Here is an 18,077-nt window from a genome sequence, read left to right as displayed (position 1 = left end):
GTGTTTTGAATCTGACTAATGATTCAGTTTTCAAGATTTGATTTAGGTGATTAAGTTTTGTATTGTGTTTTCAAATGAGTGGACGACTTGAAGGACATGTTATGAAAATATTTTCCATGCAAACAAAAAGTAAGTGTGATCAACCAATCCCATTGTTTATCTTGTCTTTAACCTTTCTTTGGCTGTGGTTTCTTCCTGTGGTGAAAACTCTTGTTGGCTTGCATTGGTCCCTTTTGCATGAGCGGTGTACATGTGTTGCTGTCATGTAATGTACATGCATGGCCTGGAACTAGATCCATTTTACTCACATCTCATCAACAGGTTAGCTACAATGTAGCATGAACATTGGTGAATTTAGCTCTACTTGAAGGGAAAGACCATATGCATGTAGCAAAAAAAAGTTCAGGCAGCAACACCCTTTTAAAATATTCAACCTTAAGACGCTAGCGCAACCATAAGATGCTAGCATGTTTTGGAGGAAGACATCTTCGTCCCTCTGCTCTGGTGAAGGAGTCTATCTCTGAAATGCATTAGCATCTTATGGTTCAATAAATATTTAGCTGCATGTTTATTTTTTAAAGGATAAGCACCCCTTTTTTTGCAAGGCAAAAAAAAAAAAAATTTGTTTATTTTTCTTTGACGAGCACCGACACTTTTCATCCAATACCAAATATGCATATTTACCTTTAACCTTCAAGCCTATATACTGCAGTTTGTGTTTGGCTTAAGGTTAGTCACACAGGTATACCTCCTTAGGATAGTCATTGAGTAAAAGACAACAAAGGCATTAAGTAAATCTATTTGGAATGTCTGTATTTGGCCATCCTTTATCATTAGATACCCTTTTGTGGATATGCAGGGGGCCACTTAAAAGAACAAGAATGTCATAAATGTCACAAAAATGTAAATTCTTAAAGACAGCCATTGCAAGGTTTAAACCTAAACAATAGCACAGATTGTGTTTGTGTTTTTTTCCATTGCCTTGGATTAACCTGCTGTTTGCTTGTGTAACAGATGCAGGATGCTTTTAATGCTTATGTGCTTATAAGCTCCTAATAGTTTTATAACTACAAAGTATTTCAGTCCATTTAGAGCCGTAAGATTTATTTTCCTGTTACATTTGGACATTGCATGTTTGTCTCAGTGGAGCATGTTCTTTTATTAGTGTCGCACAGTGGAATTGAGCTAATGAACAAGGTCTAGCCAAGAGGTTTTCCCAGAATGCAGCACCGTGTCCCCATTTTTTGCTTTACTGAAATCTCTGAGAGATTATGCAGGAGCCATGTACCTCTGTGCTAAGGCGGTAAGCTGCACTGCATGACTGAACTGCTGTGTGCGTACATTGCTGGAACGTTTTTCAAGGAGTCAAGGAGTTGAGGGAAAATGCTAAAGGACATTAGATGGAAATATAAACAGGATACAAACAAACAAACAACTTTTGGAGTGCCCAGGCCATCGTAAAATCTTCAGGTCCCCTGGTTTTTTAGATTGAGAAGGTATTCAATCATGTAACACCTGCCTGCTATTTCACTGCACATTTTTTTAGTTACTTTTATATTTGCCTCTCATCAGTTCCAAATGCTCTTGATTCATAATGACTGCAAAAAAGCATTGTGCCTTCCTTCTATATCTGCGTTTCCTGTTTATCTTTCCCTCGTTATTTCCTGTTGTTTTTACAGAACTGTTACCACCATCAAAAAGCCCCATAGGCAATCTTGATAAAATAACTTCAGAAGATGCAGGTACCTTAGAGGCAGCTCTCCCTATAACGACACCTTTGCCGCAAAAGAGGACCGTCGTTCACCCTCCTCTGGATTCTCTATCATACAACAACGAGTTATTTCCCAAATGGAGCAGCGTGGCGGTCGAGCGGAGCACCGTTTCCGTCGCTCCCAGGGGGATTCTCAAGCGCAGCTCAAGCTGCAGCTCTGCAGATCTCCCTGCCTTCTGCATTGACCGTGACGATGGCGGGTGCTCTGAATCAACAGATTCCCAGAAAGCCCAGCAACCCGAAAAAAATGACAGGCCTGCCCAAAGGAGTGAGTCCCTTCACTCGCTGGACAGGAAGCAGGTCCGGTTCTCCACAACGGTCAGAATGAGCGAAACGGAGGAAGGATCAACACTGCTGGCCGATGGAGAGTTTGGGGAGCACGACCTGCTGGACATGCAGTGTGAGACATTCCCAGATGAGGAACGCGGGGAATGCAAATTAGGCATAGGCAGCTTTATGGGTGAAAGCAATAATGATCTGACCCACCACGGAGCTGAATGTAAGTTTCAGAAGGAGACCGGAGATCCCATCCCCACCATGACTGTGGCAGAGTCTATCCCTGGGGAGGTCACTATGCCCGCTACCTCTGAGTCACAGCATAGCAGGTTGGGGAGTAAATGGGAAGAGGTGGACACAGGTGAGACTAAGAGCAGCGGGGAGGGGACCATCATGAGAGGCCTGGACATAGGTCCGCCCCAGAGTCCCAGTGGTAAGGTTGAATCAATTGCAATTCATTCAATGTGCTGATCATTTAAACTCACAAAAGTTGTGCAGTACTAAAGAAATCAACCCTTCACTCGGTCAAAGTCATTGTAGACATTTTCTTCATCACTGTAGGTGCAAAAGCACAGGAAACGCGCTTAGTCCAACTAATGTACACTGTTCAGTAATTGTTCAGAAAATTTCTCCATAACATAATGCAAAACTGCTGGGTTCCTCCTCCTTTCTAATCAGTTTTTTCTTGATTTCCATGAATCGATACTAATCAATCATTTATTTCCCTGTTCACTACATGCGTATGTGAACATGTGAACATATTTGTACACCAGTCTACACTAGTGTACACATATTGGTTTCTTATCCTCCTCAGACTCAGCAATTCATTTTTGTCCCCTGTAGGAGACATAGGAGTCCTAATCCCACGAAACAAATATTATACTATGCTGAAACCTACACTAAAAGCGACATGCATTAAAAATAAAATAAACAATATTTTTGAAAATGCTTTTACTGCAATGTTTTTTTTTCATTCAAGAGACTTGAATTATGTAAAAAAAAAAAATTAATACTTTTTTCTGCCAGGTCTCAGGAGGATATATGATAGTTTGTTCTCTGATGGTGATTGGTGAATTGGGACTGAAAAGAAATGCATGCATATTGTTCTGCTCAAAATCTTGAAAAGGAATATCTTGAAATGTTCTTATATTTGAGACCATATCTATCATATTTGTATCATTATTATCATTTTTTGTTGTAGCATGTTCGGATTATATGAACACTTACTGGTGTTTTGTTTTACAGGTCAACATGAGTACAGTTCTGAATCCTGCACCCAGGGCTCTGAGGATCAGAAAGGTAAGCCTGTTCATGCAATGGTTCAAGGCCATGGGCTCTTCTCCAGGCTGGCAGAGCAGAGTCGTGGGCTGGCTGAGGAACACGGGGGCCCCATTGCTAAGGTCAGAGAGGGGTTCAGCTGGCTCTCGGATGGCAGCAACCAATATGACAAGCATTCCCAACAGCGGAGCATTCGGGAAGCTGAAGAAGAATTTGGAATTAGGAAGGAGCTGTGTGAACAAAAGGTCAAGGGTCCTGAAGGAAGTAGCACTGGAGCACAGACTCTGTATGGGGATGTTTCTCACACTGAACAAATGACAGCTGGGTCCACTCTTATGAAGCACCCTGACTTCTTCTTACCATACACAGACACAGCCACTCAAAGAGAGTCATGCATCACTGCTTCAGGAAATGAACCAGGAACTGAAGGAAAACTCACACCACGGGGACAAGCACAAGACAAGACTGCTTCGGTCAGTCACCCATTCATGAGGAAAGTGCAACTGACTATGAAACAGAAGGATATTTATGAACAGGGGTTGACTCAAAGGCTTGCTAACTTGAAGTCATTCTGGGAGAAAGGAAACACTGAGTCTAGTATACTGATGAGCAGAAAAAGCACATTTTCCAAAACAAATGAAACATTGCAGGAATTTGCTGACAAAAGTGAGGTGACAGGTGAAGAATGGAACAAGCCTGATGTAAATGTGTGCAAAGTAGGGCAGGAACTTCCATTCTGGCTTGGAGAAACTTCACCAGCACCTGAAACCATGAAAAATATCTATGGACATTATGCACAACAGTTCAAAGGTACGAAGGAAAGTGAATATCGTGTTCTTGAAGCACGTATCAAGACAAATTCTGTTGATTCAGCGGACGGTAACAAAATTACTGAGCAGTCAGAACAATCTCTCTTCCAAAAGGAAGCATACCCAAACCCAAGAAAAGGCTCATCACTTCTAGAGGAAAACTCACCTTGTTTTGAAAGCAGAAGCATGTTGGAGAACCAAAATGAAGAGGATCTATACATAGCTAAATCCACTATCATCAGTGAGCATGTGACTGAGGGGCTGAAACCTGATATACAAACAGGCTACCAAGGACAAGAGATTGGTTCTAAATTTGATTCTGTGGCTTCCAGTAAACAGACTGGCAGGCAACATGATGACAGAGCTGGCAGGATAAATAACCTAAAGTCCTTCAGGGAGAAGGGGAAAAGTGACCCTAAAATGAATGTTGGAAAACAAAAAGGGTCTTTAGAGACTGAAGTGAACCAAAACCCAGAGCCCACTCCTGGTTGTGCTGAGAAAGAACTTGCCACCTCTGGGTCTGACCTAAGGACAGTTGGCATTGATTTAGACAATAGTTGTGACAGTAGATCTTCTCTCCTGTCAATTAAAGAACAAATTGGGAAGGAATTAGAGAACCAGACTGCAATAAAAGCGCAGTATAAAAATATTGATGACTGGGGCAATGTGCCTTCAGTCAAGACAGAGTTGCCCACTACTGAAGATGTTCCCCAACGTCCAAAAAGCTCCTACTCAAGGAGTCAAAGGGCAACTCATGCTGTCCAACGGGAAAGCCCGTTGCTGGTTGTGGAACCAAGTCCAGATTGTCCCCCACAAATCCCACCGAGGTGTCCAATAAAATCCAAAACTGAGACCTGCTCCTCAAAATCCCATTCTGTCAGTGTCTGCCCTCCGATAAGGGAGCTCATGGAGAAAGACCAGAAACAAATTCTTCCCATTCAGCAGAAGAAGGTACATTCACCTGAAGGGATACCATGGGAACCTGGGGTCACAAAGATGTCCTTTGAAACTAAAGGTGTTTTCTCAGTGGGAAGACTACCTGGGGGTCAACATAGCTGTATTCCACAGCTACGGAGGGGCATTAAAAAATCCTTAGCGGGGGAACCTGTGGTTGATGAGTCCCTTGCATCCCAAAAGGACAAAGAGTCAAAGCCTGAGCCACCTAGAAGAACAAGCTTAGAGAACCTTAATGTTATACAAACACACCAGTTTGCATGTTCTGAATACCTAAATGAAGGAAATCAAGCCTCTCCTGAGGTTTACGGGCAAATGAATGAAGGAAGACATCCCAGCTACAGGAAAGCCAGTGAAGGACAACTTTCAAGAGTACCAGAAGAGGCTGAATCACATCGCCCTCTAGCAAGGTCTTTGATCCCCCAAAGTTGTAAGCATTACCTGGGACTTCCTGAGATTGTAAACACGAATGACTTGAGAGTACCAGTCACAGAGAGGAGGAAAGAGGGCAGCAGTGGCCATCAACCAGCACAGCCTGAGGCAGACCTGGATGTTCTACCAGAGCCTGTCCAAACCCGCACCCTGAGGGGACCACAGGAGGTGTCAGAGCACCCTAGGAGCATGAGCGGGAGTGAAGGTCATGGGACTTACAACACTCCTGACTCTTCCAGGAGCAACACATCCAAAATCTGGTCTAACTCTTGGGCAAGTTCAGACTGTGAGCATTTCAGTTTTAAAACATTGTCTCTCCCCCTTTCCCTCCCCCCATTAATGATTTAGATAACCTTCATTTAAAATGCATGCATTCTTGATTTCAATTTGTGAAAAATCTGTTATGATCAACTGAGATTTTTTTATGGTGGAAGCAGGGTTTGAAACTCAGGCTCAAAGTGCTATTCCCTTTTAAGCTGGGATTGTATAGTGGGTATGTGCTTCCCCACATACCAATAAAATGAAATATACAAAAAAACATCAAACATTTATGTCTTTTTCTTGTATTAAATATTGTCAGATGCATTCTGCAGCTGATTAATAAGAAAAGCCAAACCTCAATTGAAGGGAGGGAGTGACAACGCTGGAATATGTACACACAGTAAAATGTCTTGTGTTAATTTAACTAACAGAGTACATGTGAGTCTAACAGGGACCGTATGTACTCTGTAGTAGTTGATTTAACACTGAACATTTTTCTGTGCAGTGCCCATCACAGATCCGGCTTTCACATGATAAATGGATAAGCTCAGATATTTCTGGTCCATATAGAGGAAATGGAGTGCTTCATGTATCCCCTGGGTGACCAAATACTGGACAGCATGGATTGCCCATGTGTCACACAGTCACTGGAACCTTCTCTAACCCAATCATCCTTGTGTCAAACTTACAGTGATTTATGGTCATACCGCTCTTCAAACATTTCCGCTATTAAATAGATATTCCTTGTCATAGTTGGTCGCATTAGTCATTGCTTCTACATGAGGTGTCCATTACTTTTAATTGTGGGTGTGGAGATTAGGACTGTCCTGGAGCAGGACTGGGTGTCCATGGTTTAATACATTTTCATCCTTTATTGCTAGAGTCCTGTAAAAATGGTCTCCTTTGCTTCTGACCTGGATTACTTCCTGATTTTCATAGTGGGAGCTCACGCTTAGTACAGCGAAGCAACTGTTTTGATTAGAGAAACCATCCATTCAGGACATTTCTACACTAATCATCAATCATGTATAAGACCAAGTAAATGAAATCAATAGGCATTTCCTTTTATTGATCATATCCAGCTGCATAATCAGTAAAATGCAATTATACAATTATGATTTTCTTTATATGATGATCACAGGAAATATGAAGTGATTAAATATCAATCAGATGTTATTCCGCCTGCCTGCTAGTCCTTGGTTAGGAGGGGAATTCATGTTCTTTTACTCTGTGGCAGGTTGTGATGAGTCTCAAAGCCCCGTTAAGGCTTTAAAGCAAATCTGTGCCAGACCCATAGCTGTCTCTAGAAGTCTGGGGGACATTACGTCACAGCAAACCCGTGAGCAAACCCTCGCCTGTGCTTTCTTCTACCAAGAGCCCTCCCAGGCTCACAACCCAGAGTGTAGGGAAAACGCAACTAGCCGTGAAAAATGACACGCATACATGCACACACGTAAACACTCACACACACACGCATGCATGCAAACACGCACATGTGCTCGCACAAACACACTCACACACACATGCATGTACACCCCACACACACTCACACATAACCCACACACACTCACATACATGCATGCACGCACGCACACTCTACACACACTCATACACACAAGCATGCACACATCCACACGTGCATGCACACATGCATAATGTGGGAAATTATGAGTGAACTTTCTAACACCTTTTTCTTTTTAACTTTCACTACTGTCAGTGTTCTTATATTACACAATACAAATTAGTACTGTAAATATTCACGAAATGTGTACATACATATACATGTTTTATTTCAGTATATGCAGTCTATTACGTGTTCTATATAATATAATACATAATATTACTATTATGTGTTCTTTACGTGCTATAAAACCTTCAGAATATTTCTTGTTATTGTGTACAATTTAAATGGCATAGTTCATGGCTGCACTGTGTCCCATAGATACATTTCAGTGATTTTCTTTTGGCTTTTTTTCGATCTGAAGTATGCTCAAATAATTACGTAATTATGCCTTGTCATGTCAAACAGAGCTTCTGACATTTGAAAGAAGAGAAAGCATTGATTGGCTCCAGTGTGTTTTTTGTATGGGTCTGCCATTATGTACCATGCAGCAAAACACTTGATGTGTGATTTAATATAATTTTGTGGTAATTAGAATGTAAGATCTGATGAAAACATGATGTTCCCTTAGTGTGTGATGAACGTTAGTCATCAAGCGAGGGCATTGTATTTTTCCAATATGTCTGAAGTTGGGAAGAGGGATGTCATTGGTCTGATGAGAGAGAGAGAGACAGGTGTGTTCACGGCTGTTGTTCCTCAGTCTCCCCAGTGTCCACGTCTCCCAGTTCCTCCTTCTCAGATCAGGACCAGATGAAGAAGCGGTGTGCGTCCATGCCTGCCTTTTTGCATGGAGAGGTGAAAAGAATACCCTTCCAGCATGAACAGTTTCCCACAGCAGCTACAGATCCCATTCATAATCTTCTGTTGCACTTTACTTCACAGCTTAGGATAAAGGGGTAATAGTGTGGGATTAGTCATCATGATCTCTCAGCACCATTAACTACACCTCCTAAGGGTATGACAATTCATTCATTCATTCATTCATTCATTCATTTGGTCAATTCAGATAATGAATTGAATGAAAATTTAATTAATTATTTTAAAAATCCTAATAATGACTCATAGGAATTTTTCAATTCAATCACTCCTGAATTGAAATGGAGCTGACCACAACCCCGAACCTCTGCACGCACGCTTTGTGACTGACTAACATGGCTGGACCTGCTTTTTTGACACCCTGTTCTCCTTGTTGGCACACTTGTTTTATAGATGGATGGCAGAGACAGTGACTCTGACTCGGAGAACAGCTTCCACCTTGGAGGAAGAAAGAGCAGTGCCTCCACTAACTTTAGCACCTCCTCTGGCATGGCATCAATGTCCTCTGTATGTGTGACGCTAACTGGCCTTTTTCTAACCAAACTGCCACTGGCCTCTATAACTGTGCTCATGCAAGCTACATCGTAATTATGATCATTTTATAGACAAAATACATCTACTTTATACAGTTTTAATTACTTGAAGCTCCTTTTGTCAATTTACATGAAGCATCTTGAGTTTAGAGTAGAAAATTCTAGTTATGCTTAATGTTAGCAGAAGGCGGTGATGCTGTTTGGATGGTAATGTTTTTTCTTGAGCTGAGCTAATATGATTTGCCTTAATTCAAAACAGAGACCAAAAGGATAGCATAAGCCTGAATGGACTGCAAAGAGGTTCTACGAGATAAAGACAGAAACTGGCTTAAAATAAGCTACCCCTTAGAACCTCCATCTATAGAGTTTTGTTAAATGTATAATCTTAGATGGTAGATAACGGATTAAAACAATAGGACTGTAAGAGACAAAATAACTGAAAGCTACTGTCTCCTGAACTGTGTGATTGTGTGATCTGATTCTCTCTCCTCTGGGTCCGGTGGATTGGACAGGCCAGTAGCAGTCTGATGAGTATCTACAGTCTGGAGTTTGAAAATGTGGAAGTCAAAGGGACCATCCAGTTTGCCCTCAGCTATGTTCAGAAGCTGGGAGAGTTGCACGTGTTTGTGGTCCGGTGTAGGGATCTGGCGGTCGCAGACAACAAGAAGAACCGGTCTGATCCGTAAGTGGTTCAAACTGCCAAAGCTTCACACGATGGTGAAAGGGTTGAATGATTGTGTAGCATCTCAGTTCAGTTTCTGTAGTCACAGCCAAAGTGGAATGTTTAAAAAGATGGACAGGAACAAATTGTTCTGCTTGGACATTTTTATTTTTGCAGCTTAGTTTGCCTTAGACATTTTTGTAATGGAATCTTTGGGGAGCCCCTCAAGGTAACAAGAAACCAGGAACACATTAAACTACATCCATGAGTTCTGCAGAATGATTTTTTTTTTAATGCAAGCTGGCAAGCAGCTGAGCATTATGGGTATTGTTGAATATGTTGATGTTTCAGTTCTGGTCTAACAGACTTGATACTTTAACTCACTGAACTGTAGGCTAATTGTGTTACCTGCCCTTAAAATACTATTTCAAAAGAGAAAATTATTAATGAATAATTATGACATAATATTGTGTGCTTGTTCTACACTGCTGCTACCTCACCAAACGTTTCGAATGTTTCAGTGTGATCCATTGTATGTTTCATGTTTATTTTTCCATTTGTAGATATGTGAAAAGTTACCTCTTACCTGACAAAGCAAAACTGGGAAAGAAAAAGACCACAGTTAAGAAGAAGACCTTAAATCCCATCTACAATGAAATTCTGAGGGTAAGCAGTTTGGCTTTCAGAAATGACTGGCTTTGTGACAGATTCCACCTTATAGGTTTGTAATTAAATATGACCTGAAAATTTGGCTTGGGTTTGAAATGGATATTAAATTTATGTTACTTGTTCTTCTGTCCCCACAGTATAAAATTGATGTGAAAACCCTCAAGAGTCATACTCTGAACCTCTCTGTGTGGCATCACAACAGCTTTGGAAAGAATAGCTTTTTGGGCGAGGTGGATTTCAAATTGTCCGAATGGGATTTAACGAACACACATATGAATGACTTCACCCTGAAAGGAAAAGTAAAAAAAATTCTAGAAAACACAAACTCCTTTTCTTAAATTTGTCTAAATTTAAAGTTTTCCTCTCTCTAAAAACAAAATGTAACCTGACACAGGAAATGGTACAAATTGTCTTTCCAGTTTGATGTCAATTATAGCTCTCATAATTGCAAATATTTTAGAACTTGATAGTCAACTATACAATTACGGAATGTTTCTCGAGGAAAAGATGTGTACTTGTGTAACTTTATGCCTAACTACTTTAGCTTGTTCATTGTTACTCTTATTCTCTATGCCTACTTGTGGTTATAGCTCTTTATAATTTGTACCTTCATAATTATCCTGTAATTTGCTCTCAATAAGTGCCTCAAAGTAAATGACTGAATAATAATAATAATAATAATAATAATAATAATAATAATAATAATGTTCTGTCTGCTGGCTCAGTCCCCATCTGGTCTGCAGCCCACTGACCACAGAGGAGAGATTCGAGTGGCCTTGCGTTTCCTGCAGCAGGGTTCTCATGGTAAGCAGCTGCTTGGATCCTCTAATCTTCTCCAACAGACAACTTGCTATATATGAGACTTCACTAATGTTTGTGAATAAAGAGCCCAGGTTTGTTAAGGTGTAGCCATTGCTGTGAGAGGGATTTGTTCATATTTATTTTCATTCCATAGCTTGTACAAGTCAGAGGACAGAATTATGTTTATGTATTATGGCAGTGTTCTTAGTTCTTTCATGTGTGATTTTCTTTTGTTGTTGGCTAGGTAAGAGGACACCTAAGACTGGTTTGGTACAGATCTTTGTGAAAGACTGCAAAAACCTGCCATTTATTAGGGGTGCAGTTATTGATCCTTTTGTAAAATGGTATGTATAGCGCTATCTGTTTCAAGCTGATATGTGTGTGTGCGTGCATGTGTGTGTAAAAATGTAGAATTTTTTAAAAATTAGGGACCATATATTTTTCCTCTCACTTGCAGTGCATGTTTATATCCACTAGAGGCCCCCATTTCTTTATTTTCTGCCTTTATCTGAAATTCTCACTGGGCTAAGATAAAAATAAAAAACAATGCAGAAAGACATGTGTGTTCTTTCCTCAAACTTTGATCCTAGTCATCAAATGTGAGAATTAGCATGTGCGCCCCTGGTCATCCTTGTCTGTCTTGTTCCTCTGTAGCTATGTGCTTCCTGACACCAGTCGGAAAAGCAGGCAGAAGTCACGGGTTTTAAGGAAGACGGCCAATCCGGTGTTCAATCATACAATGGTGTACGATGGCTTCCGGGCAGAGGACCTGGAGGAGGCCTGTGTGGAGCTCACAGTCTGGGACCACGACCGCCTCAACAACCACTTCCTGGGTGGTGTTAGACTGAGTCTGGGCACAGGTGAATGGGTCCACTTCTAAACCCATTCTAGCTGAAAATTATTATTAGCTTCACTAACTAATCAGCGTTTGGTCTGCTGTTGGCAATTTGATTTGATAATGACAGTGAAATTGTTTGTTTCTCTTAGTTCTACCATATCTTCAAAAGTAAATGAAAATGGAAAAAATAAAAATGCGATACCTCTTGACGTGGTACTGCCACTGTATGTAAAAACAATCTGTATATCACATGCACGGAACATGTACTGTTACAAAGGGGCTATTAGGACTAAATCTTAAACCTAACAGTTTTCTTAACTTAATGATGTGATTGTTCTGGTCTGTCTCTGCGTAGGTAGAAGTCATGGAGCAGTAGTGGATTGGATGGATTCTAATGCAGCTGAAGCAATGCTATGGAAACAAATGATGGAATCACACAATGAATGGGTGGAGGATGTATTGCCTTTAAGAATGTTGATGATGGCACACAGCATGTCAAAATAAGAAAGAAGGATTTCAATATTTTAAAAAGCGTGTGTTTGATTGCAGTGAATTCTCCTGTTGTTACTTAATCAAGAGTGTATATTGTGTGTTGTGATGAATGTACATCAATGATTGAATCTAAAACTGCTTTAATAAAAAACTTTCCTTTAGGCACGTTAATTAAAGTGCACTGTGCCATGTATTGATGCACAATTTGGGGTATTTCATCATGTTTTAACAGTTATTTCTGCACAATAAGTTTTTTTTCCTGTTAACTTCATGGCTATTGATCAATCAGTTAACAGCTACAATTTAACTCAGAAGATTTGGCTCACAATGTGAAACAAGCTTATTTTTTTATTAAGTTGCCAGATTGTACTTCTGCTCACATTAAAATCCATACTTACGAACATTTGGGCTTCACTTTCTGTGCTCTTACTTATCTCTGTATGTGTTATTAGCTTTGTGAGTTCTTTTTCATTACTCTATATTTGTAATGTCACAGTGCTCCACAGGCAAAAAATATAATAAAATTATATTTCCATCAGGCTTTGTTTTGTTTATTATTATTATTACAGAAAGAAAAAAACATTAAATCAAACAAGTAAAATTGTGTGAATAATAAGTTAAAACAGGTACAAACTGAGACTGTAAACTGAGGTTAAGTTTGAGTTTATTTGAGATTTCTTTTTACAGTGATGGCAGGGTTTTGTTTCCAATATGTGTGTGTGTGTGTATGTGTGTGTGTGTGTGTAAAATTTAGACTGCGAGTTTCCTAACTTTCCTGCATGTTAACATTTCGCATTACTGGTTCTTGACTGCCACAGCGCATATATTTTTTTTTTTGTCGAGGTTTTGAATTTGTAGGTTGGATTTTAAACAAATGAATACCAAAGAACGAGGGTGAAAGCAAGTGTGTCACAGGAGCATCTCTTATTCACTGTTTCCCACCAAGCGTGCATTTGTGTACATTTTATATACTGATTATGACTGTCGAAGCCTTTGTAATAGTATACGCATCCTCAAGTTTGCTGATGCATTTGTTATAGTCAACTCCAGCAAAATAAAAATGAACATGGCCCAGTAATCAATTATGTTATTTAATGGTAAAAGCACAAAACAAAATATATGCTCTCAGACTTCGGGATAAATCTAAGAACACCCCCTCCAGACAATTTTGTTGGAGTTTGTGGTGAGTGAACAACTATTTATGAATATCTATTGGCCACAGGCTGTGACTAATGTATTAAAGCACTGTGCTTCAAAGGACTTTGTTGTTTTTTAAGGACATAGCTTTATAAACAGTTTGACAAAGCCATGTTGCAAGTCAGTTATTAAGAGCTTTCTGATTTTGCAAACCATATGTAAAAAGATTATTATTATTATTATTTTATTATTATTATTCAAAAATGGCGTTGTGAACAAGAACAACGGTTTCAAACGGGGTTGGGGGGGGGCAGGCTCTGAGGAGCGGTAGATGACGCACAAATAGTGACATATCGCGAGATCAGTGTTCACACGGCACCGTACGCCATATTTTTCTACGTTTTGTGTGCGTTGCAGTTGTAGTAACTTTGTTGGGGGAAGCGGGTAATTGAGTTGGTTAAAAACTTATTCCAGAACTTGTTGTTTTTGCCGATATTTACACCATATTGATGAGTCCGTTGGTAGCTGTTATGAACTGACTTTCTGTATCGGAAGATCTTCATTTTAATACATTTACGGCGCTTCTACAACTGGTAAGTTTTGTCTGCGTAGCTGCTTTAAAATGCGTCGTCACTCGCTGTTGTTTTGGGACATGGACCTTAGCTAACGTTACTTCGCTAAGTTAACCAGCTAACACTTGCTATTTTCAGGACGTTAACTCGCATTTGAAAGAACTTGCAAACTTCCACCCTAGATAACCGTCTGTGCATGATGAATGTCGGAAAGGGGAGTGTTTCACATATTATTGGAGGTATTTTAACCGACGAAATTATGTTAGCAAATTCGTCTAGCATGTGACAGTCTGCAGTGAGCGTTAGGCCTCGATTATTTCGAAACTAATTTTAGGGAAATTGCGTTTTTTGATTAATACTTGTATGCTTTGCCATTTGGTTATATTTTTTAGACTTGATGAAAGACTATGTATGTTATGTGTTTTCAGGTGTGATCCGATTTAAGGGCATACGCTGGTCCGCAGAAAGAACCGTTCTGCGACACCGGAATCCCCAGGCGACATGATCACCAGAAAAAGAGCGCGAGTCGGATCCAAGCCTGAAACGAATCCTACCACCTGGCCCCTGGAAGTTGACACTAGTGAAGAAATTGAAATCGTGGACGACGTGCATACGTCTCCCTTTCAGTATTCCTCACCAGAAAGCGAGGATACGCCTGGTTTGGATCTTGATTTATTTAATGTAGACGATTTTAATTGGCAGCTGGACAAGGATACACTTTATTCGTTTTTTAACGAAGGCGGGAGTGGATTGCAGGATCTTTCAAGGTCCACATCAAAGGGAAGCTATGAAGTCAGTGATACCTTCTCGAATTCCTCGCGCGGAGCAGTTAAATCACCTGCGTGTAAAAATAATGTGCCGGTGCGGATCAACAAGAATGCCATTGCAGCTCGGATGAATCGTCTGAGGAAGAAAGAATACGTGAATGGATTGGAGAAGAAAGTCACCTCCTTAGCGGCGGAGAATCGGAATATCAGACAGGAGAACGAGCATTTGAACAAGAGGGTTGAAGACCTCGAAGACGAGGCGAGGTACCTGAGAGCGGTATTGGCTAACGAAAGCTCGTTGGGCCAACTTTTGGCTAGACTCAGCGGTGTGAATGGCATGAAAGTGTCTACGTCGCTTTTCCAGGAATCGAACAAAAACGACCACGATTACGCCCTGCCTAGGAAAAAGGTGAAGATTGAGGAGAATGAAACATCTGGCGGCGTCTGTCTCCACGTTGACAAGAATCACGTCTCTGTGGAATTCTGCACTAAGTGCGCTGAAAGTGCGAGCACGGCGCTCAAAATGTAGGGTCAAGTAACTTTCATTGTCTTTCCGAGATTTTGAGACTGAACTTGATAATAGAAAAAAATAGTATAGATGAACTACCGGGGGATATACCTGTGAACTCAGTGTAAAAATGTAAAGATATATCCTAAGAGCATGTGCAGTAGATTTGTAAGCAAATGTGTTATTTCCTACAAGTTACTGCTAAACCTGTTGACAGTTTTCTTCTAGGTGGTTGATCTGCCATGCGGGATATGGGTTACAGAACATCCCTGACTTCAGGACTCCATGGTAAGGATCAGAAAATGGAAGATGATGCTCGAGGAGAAAGCATATTTTGACTTTATGATATCATTTAATTCTTTTGTTTCAAAGCAAAGCCTTTGTTTGAGTCGTGTTAAAAATCCAATGTAAATATGTCATTGTTAAAGCAGGGACAGAAATTATCAGTTCCCTAATTTTGCCAAGTGCAGACATACTAGCTCTTAAATTAATATGAATATGAAGTCTTTCGGCTGGTTGAGGGGAAAAAAATTATTTGGCAGTGAATCTGGCATTATTGGATCACTGCTAATTTCAGTCCCTCCTGTGTACATGTTTGAATATTGTTAATGTAGAGGCGGGCAGAATTTACACAGCCAGAGTCTGCTGAATGTGCAACTGTAAATATATTGTAAATAAGATAATGGTGAGGTTTCACAAAGAGCTACATTTAGCTTAAGTTTCAGTGCTACCCCAACATGTGGGAGAATTAAACCCTTGCGTAATCAGTTTAAATGGTTTTATGATTTGGTAAGAACAGCTCTTTGTGAACCTTCACCCTTTTCTGGAAGAATGGTTTTCATTTAGCATCCTTATTTTTCTTTATGCTAAAGTGGATTCTGCTGGGGAATGCTGAAGAAACGGGACCAGCGGCAGCCATCTTGGCCCGGTATATGTTAAAAGGTAGTATGCGGGATGGTGTAAGTTGTTCGCAGTTTTCACTTGCGTTTCACCACACCACAGGTGTTGAACGTTGGTGAACATTCACACACTGTACAGTATGGGTGATGTTGATTTTTGGATATTGTTGTCTGATGCATTGTAATTCTCAGAATGCAGAAACAGCAGTATACTTTTTTTTTCTTTCCAGTCTTTTGTTATTAAAACCATGGAGTAGCAACCACACAAGTGACTTGTAGGATTAGTCTATTACAAGTAGATAAAATGGAGGTTTTTACATAATGATCTGATGACTTGCACATTGACCAAAGAGATGTCCTTGGCTTTCATACTTGGTTTTGTTAGTTTATGAAGAATTTTAGGAAAAGCTGGTAAAGGCAGTTTGTCCTAGGCTTCTTTTATTTCCTTTTGTGTTTTTGTTTAAAATGTAAGCAGTGTTTCATTTACTTGGGAATAAAAGTGTCTGATGATAAACCCCATTTTTGATCATCTACTTTTTTGACCTAATTAGCTTTTACTCTTTACATGAATTACTTAAGTTGTCTTTGTTTTTTGCTTCAGATGGTTGGCATTAACAGCTGTCTCCTTTCTCTTTTCAAACAGCAAGCTTTGTGTCTACAAACTTTCTTTTCTCCTCATCGAAATGGATTGAGTGGTCACTGGTTTAGTCGTTCTGAAACAAGCAGTGGAATGAAGATTGTGTGAACACATTTAAAGGGAAGCCTGCCTGTTAAGACTTGTAGGGCTTAATATGTTGTAAATGCCCTGAACTATGGAAATATGTTGTAAAAGCCACACAAAAGGTTTAGGTTATTTAAAAAATTTTAAAAACCCAGGCCTTTAATAGAAATTTTGACCATTGGACATCGCCATTATTTTAGACGCGCAGTGCACTTTGGGTAGATGATGTAAAATGGTTGCACTGGTGGGTAACTCTGTTTTGTCCAGCAGTTGCAGTTGTTAATAGTAAAAAATCAGTACAATGCCAGAGTATTTGTGTGTGATGTGATACACGGCATATCTGTGAATAGAATGTATTCAGTCTCTAAACATCTTGGTGTATCAGCATGTATTATCATTAGGTAATGTGTTTAAAGGAGATTATGACCCGCTTAAGCTGATACAACACGGTTCAATAATAGTGTTATGTCATTTAAATGAATGGGAATGTTTCAGTACGCGTTTCAGTTTCACCAAAAACGATAGTTTGATCCATGTGGTCAAGTGACTTTGAATGTCTGCTGCTAGAAAGCACAGCTCTTTACAACAGAACTTTTTTTGTCTCTTGTGGCATAGGCAAGCAGTTGATGCACAGGCACCATCTCTTATGACCTACTCTCGTCTCCTTTGGCCTCCCGTCGTCTTCGTTTTGATAATGTGATGAGGACTGTCCTCAGTGCTTTCTTGCTGAGTAATGTCCCGTTCTGGCTCAAATTGAAAAGGCTAAACAAGACATTTTCAGTGCCACTCGATGGCCAAGAGCAATGGACCGGGAGACCCGTGCAACCATTTGACATCACTACCCAGAGTGCATTGCAACTGTAATGACCTGAGTTGAAGGATTTGCAAAACATTTTAAATAACTAAAATCTTTTATGTGGTTTTCATGCCGTATTTATATAATTAAAGGTATTTACACCATATTAAGGCCTACAAGTCTTAACTGGGGGGGTTCCCTTTACAATTCCCCTCTACCTCTTTTCAGTTTTCTTAGCTAATTGTTCACAGCTCCTTCCTTTGGGTACAGGTTATTTGTTAGAAAAGCTGGGAAATAGTTTGTTTTCAGACAAATGGAAATGCTGATACCCATTAGGTGATACCTTGCACATGCAGAGGTTAGCACGTGCATAGTTTGTCCGTTTTCAAAAAATGAAACGGCTACCCTACAAATATTTGGTCAAACATAGTCTCAGTAGTTGGAAAGTTAAAATATTCTCTGGGT

The 18,077-nt window shown here is 40.1% G+C and overlaps 2 protein-coding genes across 21 annotated transcripts in view; both read left to right on the top strand.

The window, feature by feature from the left end:
• Nucleotides 1–12,414, top strand: part of sytl2a (synaptotagmin-like 2a) — a 28,439-nt gene extending 16,025 nt beyond the window's left edge. For 4 of the 19 annotated variants that reach the window (XM_064351142.1, XM_064351141.1, XM_064351144.1 and 1 more), the window contains exons 7-19: nt 1,680–2,480; nt 3,293–3,346; nt 3,695–5,806; nt 7,019–7,120; nt 8,103–8,197; nt 8,612–8,725; nt 9,264–9,433; nt 9,976–10,078; nt 10,219–10,380; nt 10,807–10,885; nt 11,127–11,226; nt 11,537–11,742; nt 12,076–12,414. In XM_064351142.1, coding sequence (XP_064207212.1) covers nt 1,680–2,480; nt 3,293–3,346; nt 3,695–5,806; nt 7,019–7,120; nt 8,103–8,197; nt 8,612–8,725; nt 9,264–9,433; nt 9,976–10,078; nt 10,219–10,380; nt 10,807–10,885; nt 11,127–11,226; nt 11,537–11,742; nt 12,076–12,224 — 4,247 coding nt within the window. In that variant the 3' untranslated portion in view covers nt 12,225–12,414. The remainder of the gene's footprint in view (nt 1–1,679; nt 2,481–3,292; nt 3,347–3,694; nt 5,807–7,018; nt 7,121–8,102; nt 8,198–8,611; nt 8,726–9,263; nt 9,434–9,975; nt 10,079–10,218; nt 10,381–10,806; nt 10,886–11,126; nt 11,227–11,536; nt 11,743–12,075) is intronic. The other 15 variants (XM_064351145.1, XM_064351147.1, XM_064351146.1 and 12 more) reach the window with 15 other exon arrangements.
• Nucleotides 12,415–13,736: 1,322 nt separating this feature from the next.
• Nucleotides 13,737–17,778, top strand: crebzf (CREB/ATF bZIP transcription factor). Of its 2 annotated transcripts, XM_064351139.1 has the most exons (5): nt 13,737–13,942; nt 14,350–15,213; nt 15,425–15,484; nt 16,069–16,138; nt 16,739–17,778. In XM_064351139.1, exons 2-4 carry the CDS (start codon nt 14,423–14,425, stop codon nt 16,133–16,135), a joined length of 918 nt encoding a protein of 305 aa, XP_064207209.1. In that variant the 5' UTR covers nt 13,737–13,942; nt 14,350–14,422; the 3' UTR covers nt 16,136–16,138; nt 16,739–17,778. The 2 variants fall into 2 exon arrangements, with proteins under 2 accessions (XP_064207209.1, XP_064207208.1); XM_064351138.1 differs by lacking the exon at nt 16,739–17,778 and having other exon boundaries at nt 16,069–16,609.
• The last annotated feature ends 299 nt before the right edge of the window (nt 17,779–18,077 follow it).

Source organism: Anguilla rostrata, chromosome 9 (assembly GCF_018555375.3).
Source record: "Anguilla rostrata isolate EN2019 chromosome 9, ASM1855537v3, whole genome shotgun sequence".
Taxonomy (NCBI): Eukaryota; Metazoa; Chordata; class Actinopteri; order Anguilliformes; family Anguillidae; genus Anguilla; species Anguilla rostrata.
The sequence above is the reverse complement of the archived record's forward strand: the minus strand, read 5'-3'. Positions and strand labels throughout refer to the sequence as shown.

Bases quoted from the DNA above. Each gene is read 5' to 3' on its own strand.
- crebzf (XM_064351139.1), top strand. From the start codon at position 14,423: ATGATCACCAGAAAAAGAGCGCGAGTCGGATCCAAGCCTGAAACGAAT. The intron at 15,214-15,424 runs GTAGGGTCAAGT...GTTTTCTTCTAG, and splicing joins GCGAGCACGGCGCTCAAAAT to GTGGTTGATCTGCCATGCGG. The intron at 15,485-16,068 runs GTAAGGATCAGA...TTTATGCTAAAG, and splicing joins CCTGACTTCAGGACTCCATG to TGGATTCTGCTGGGGAATGC.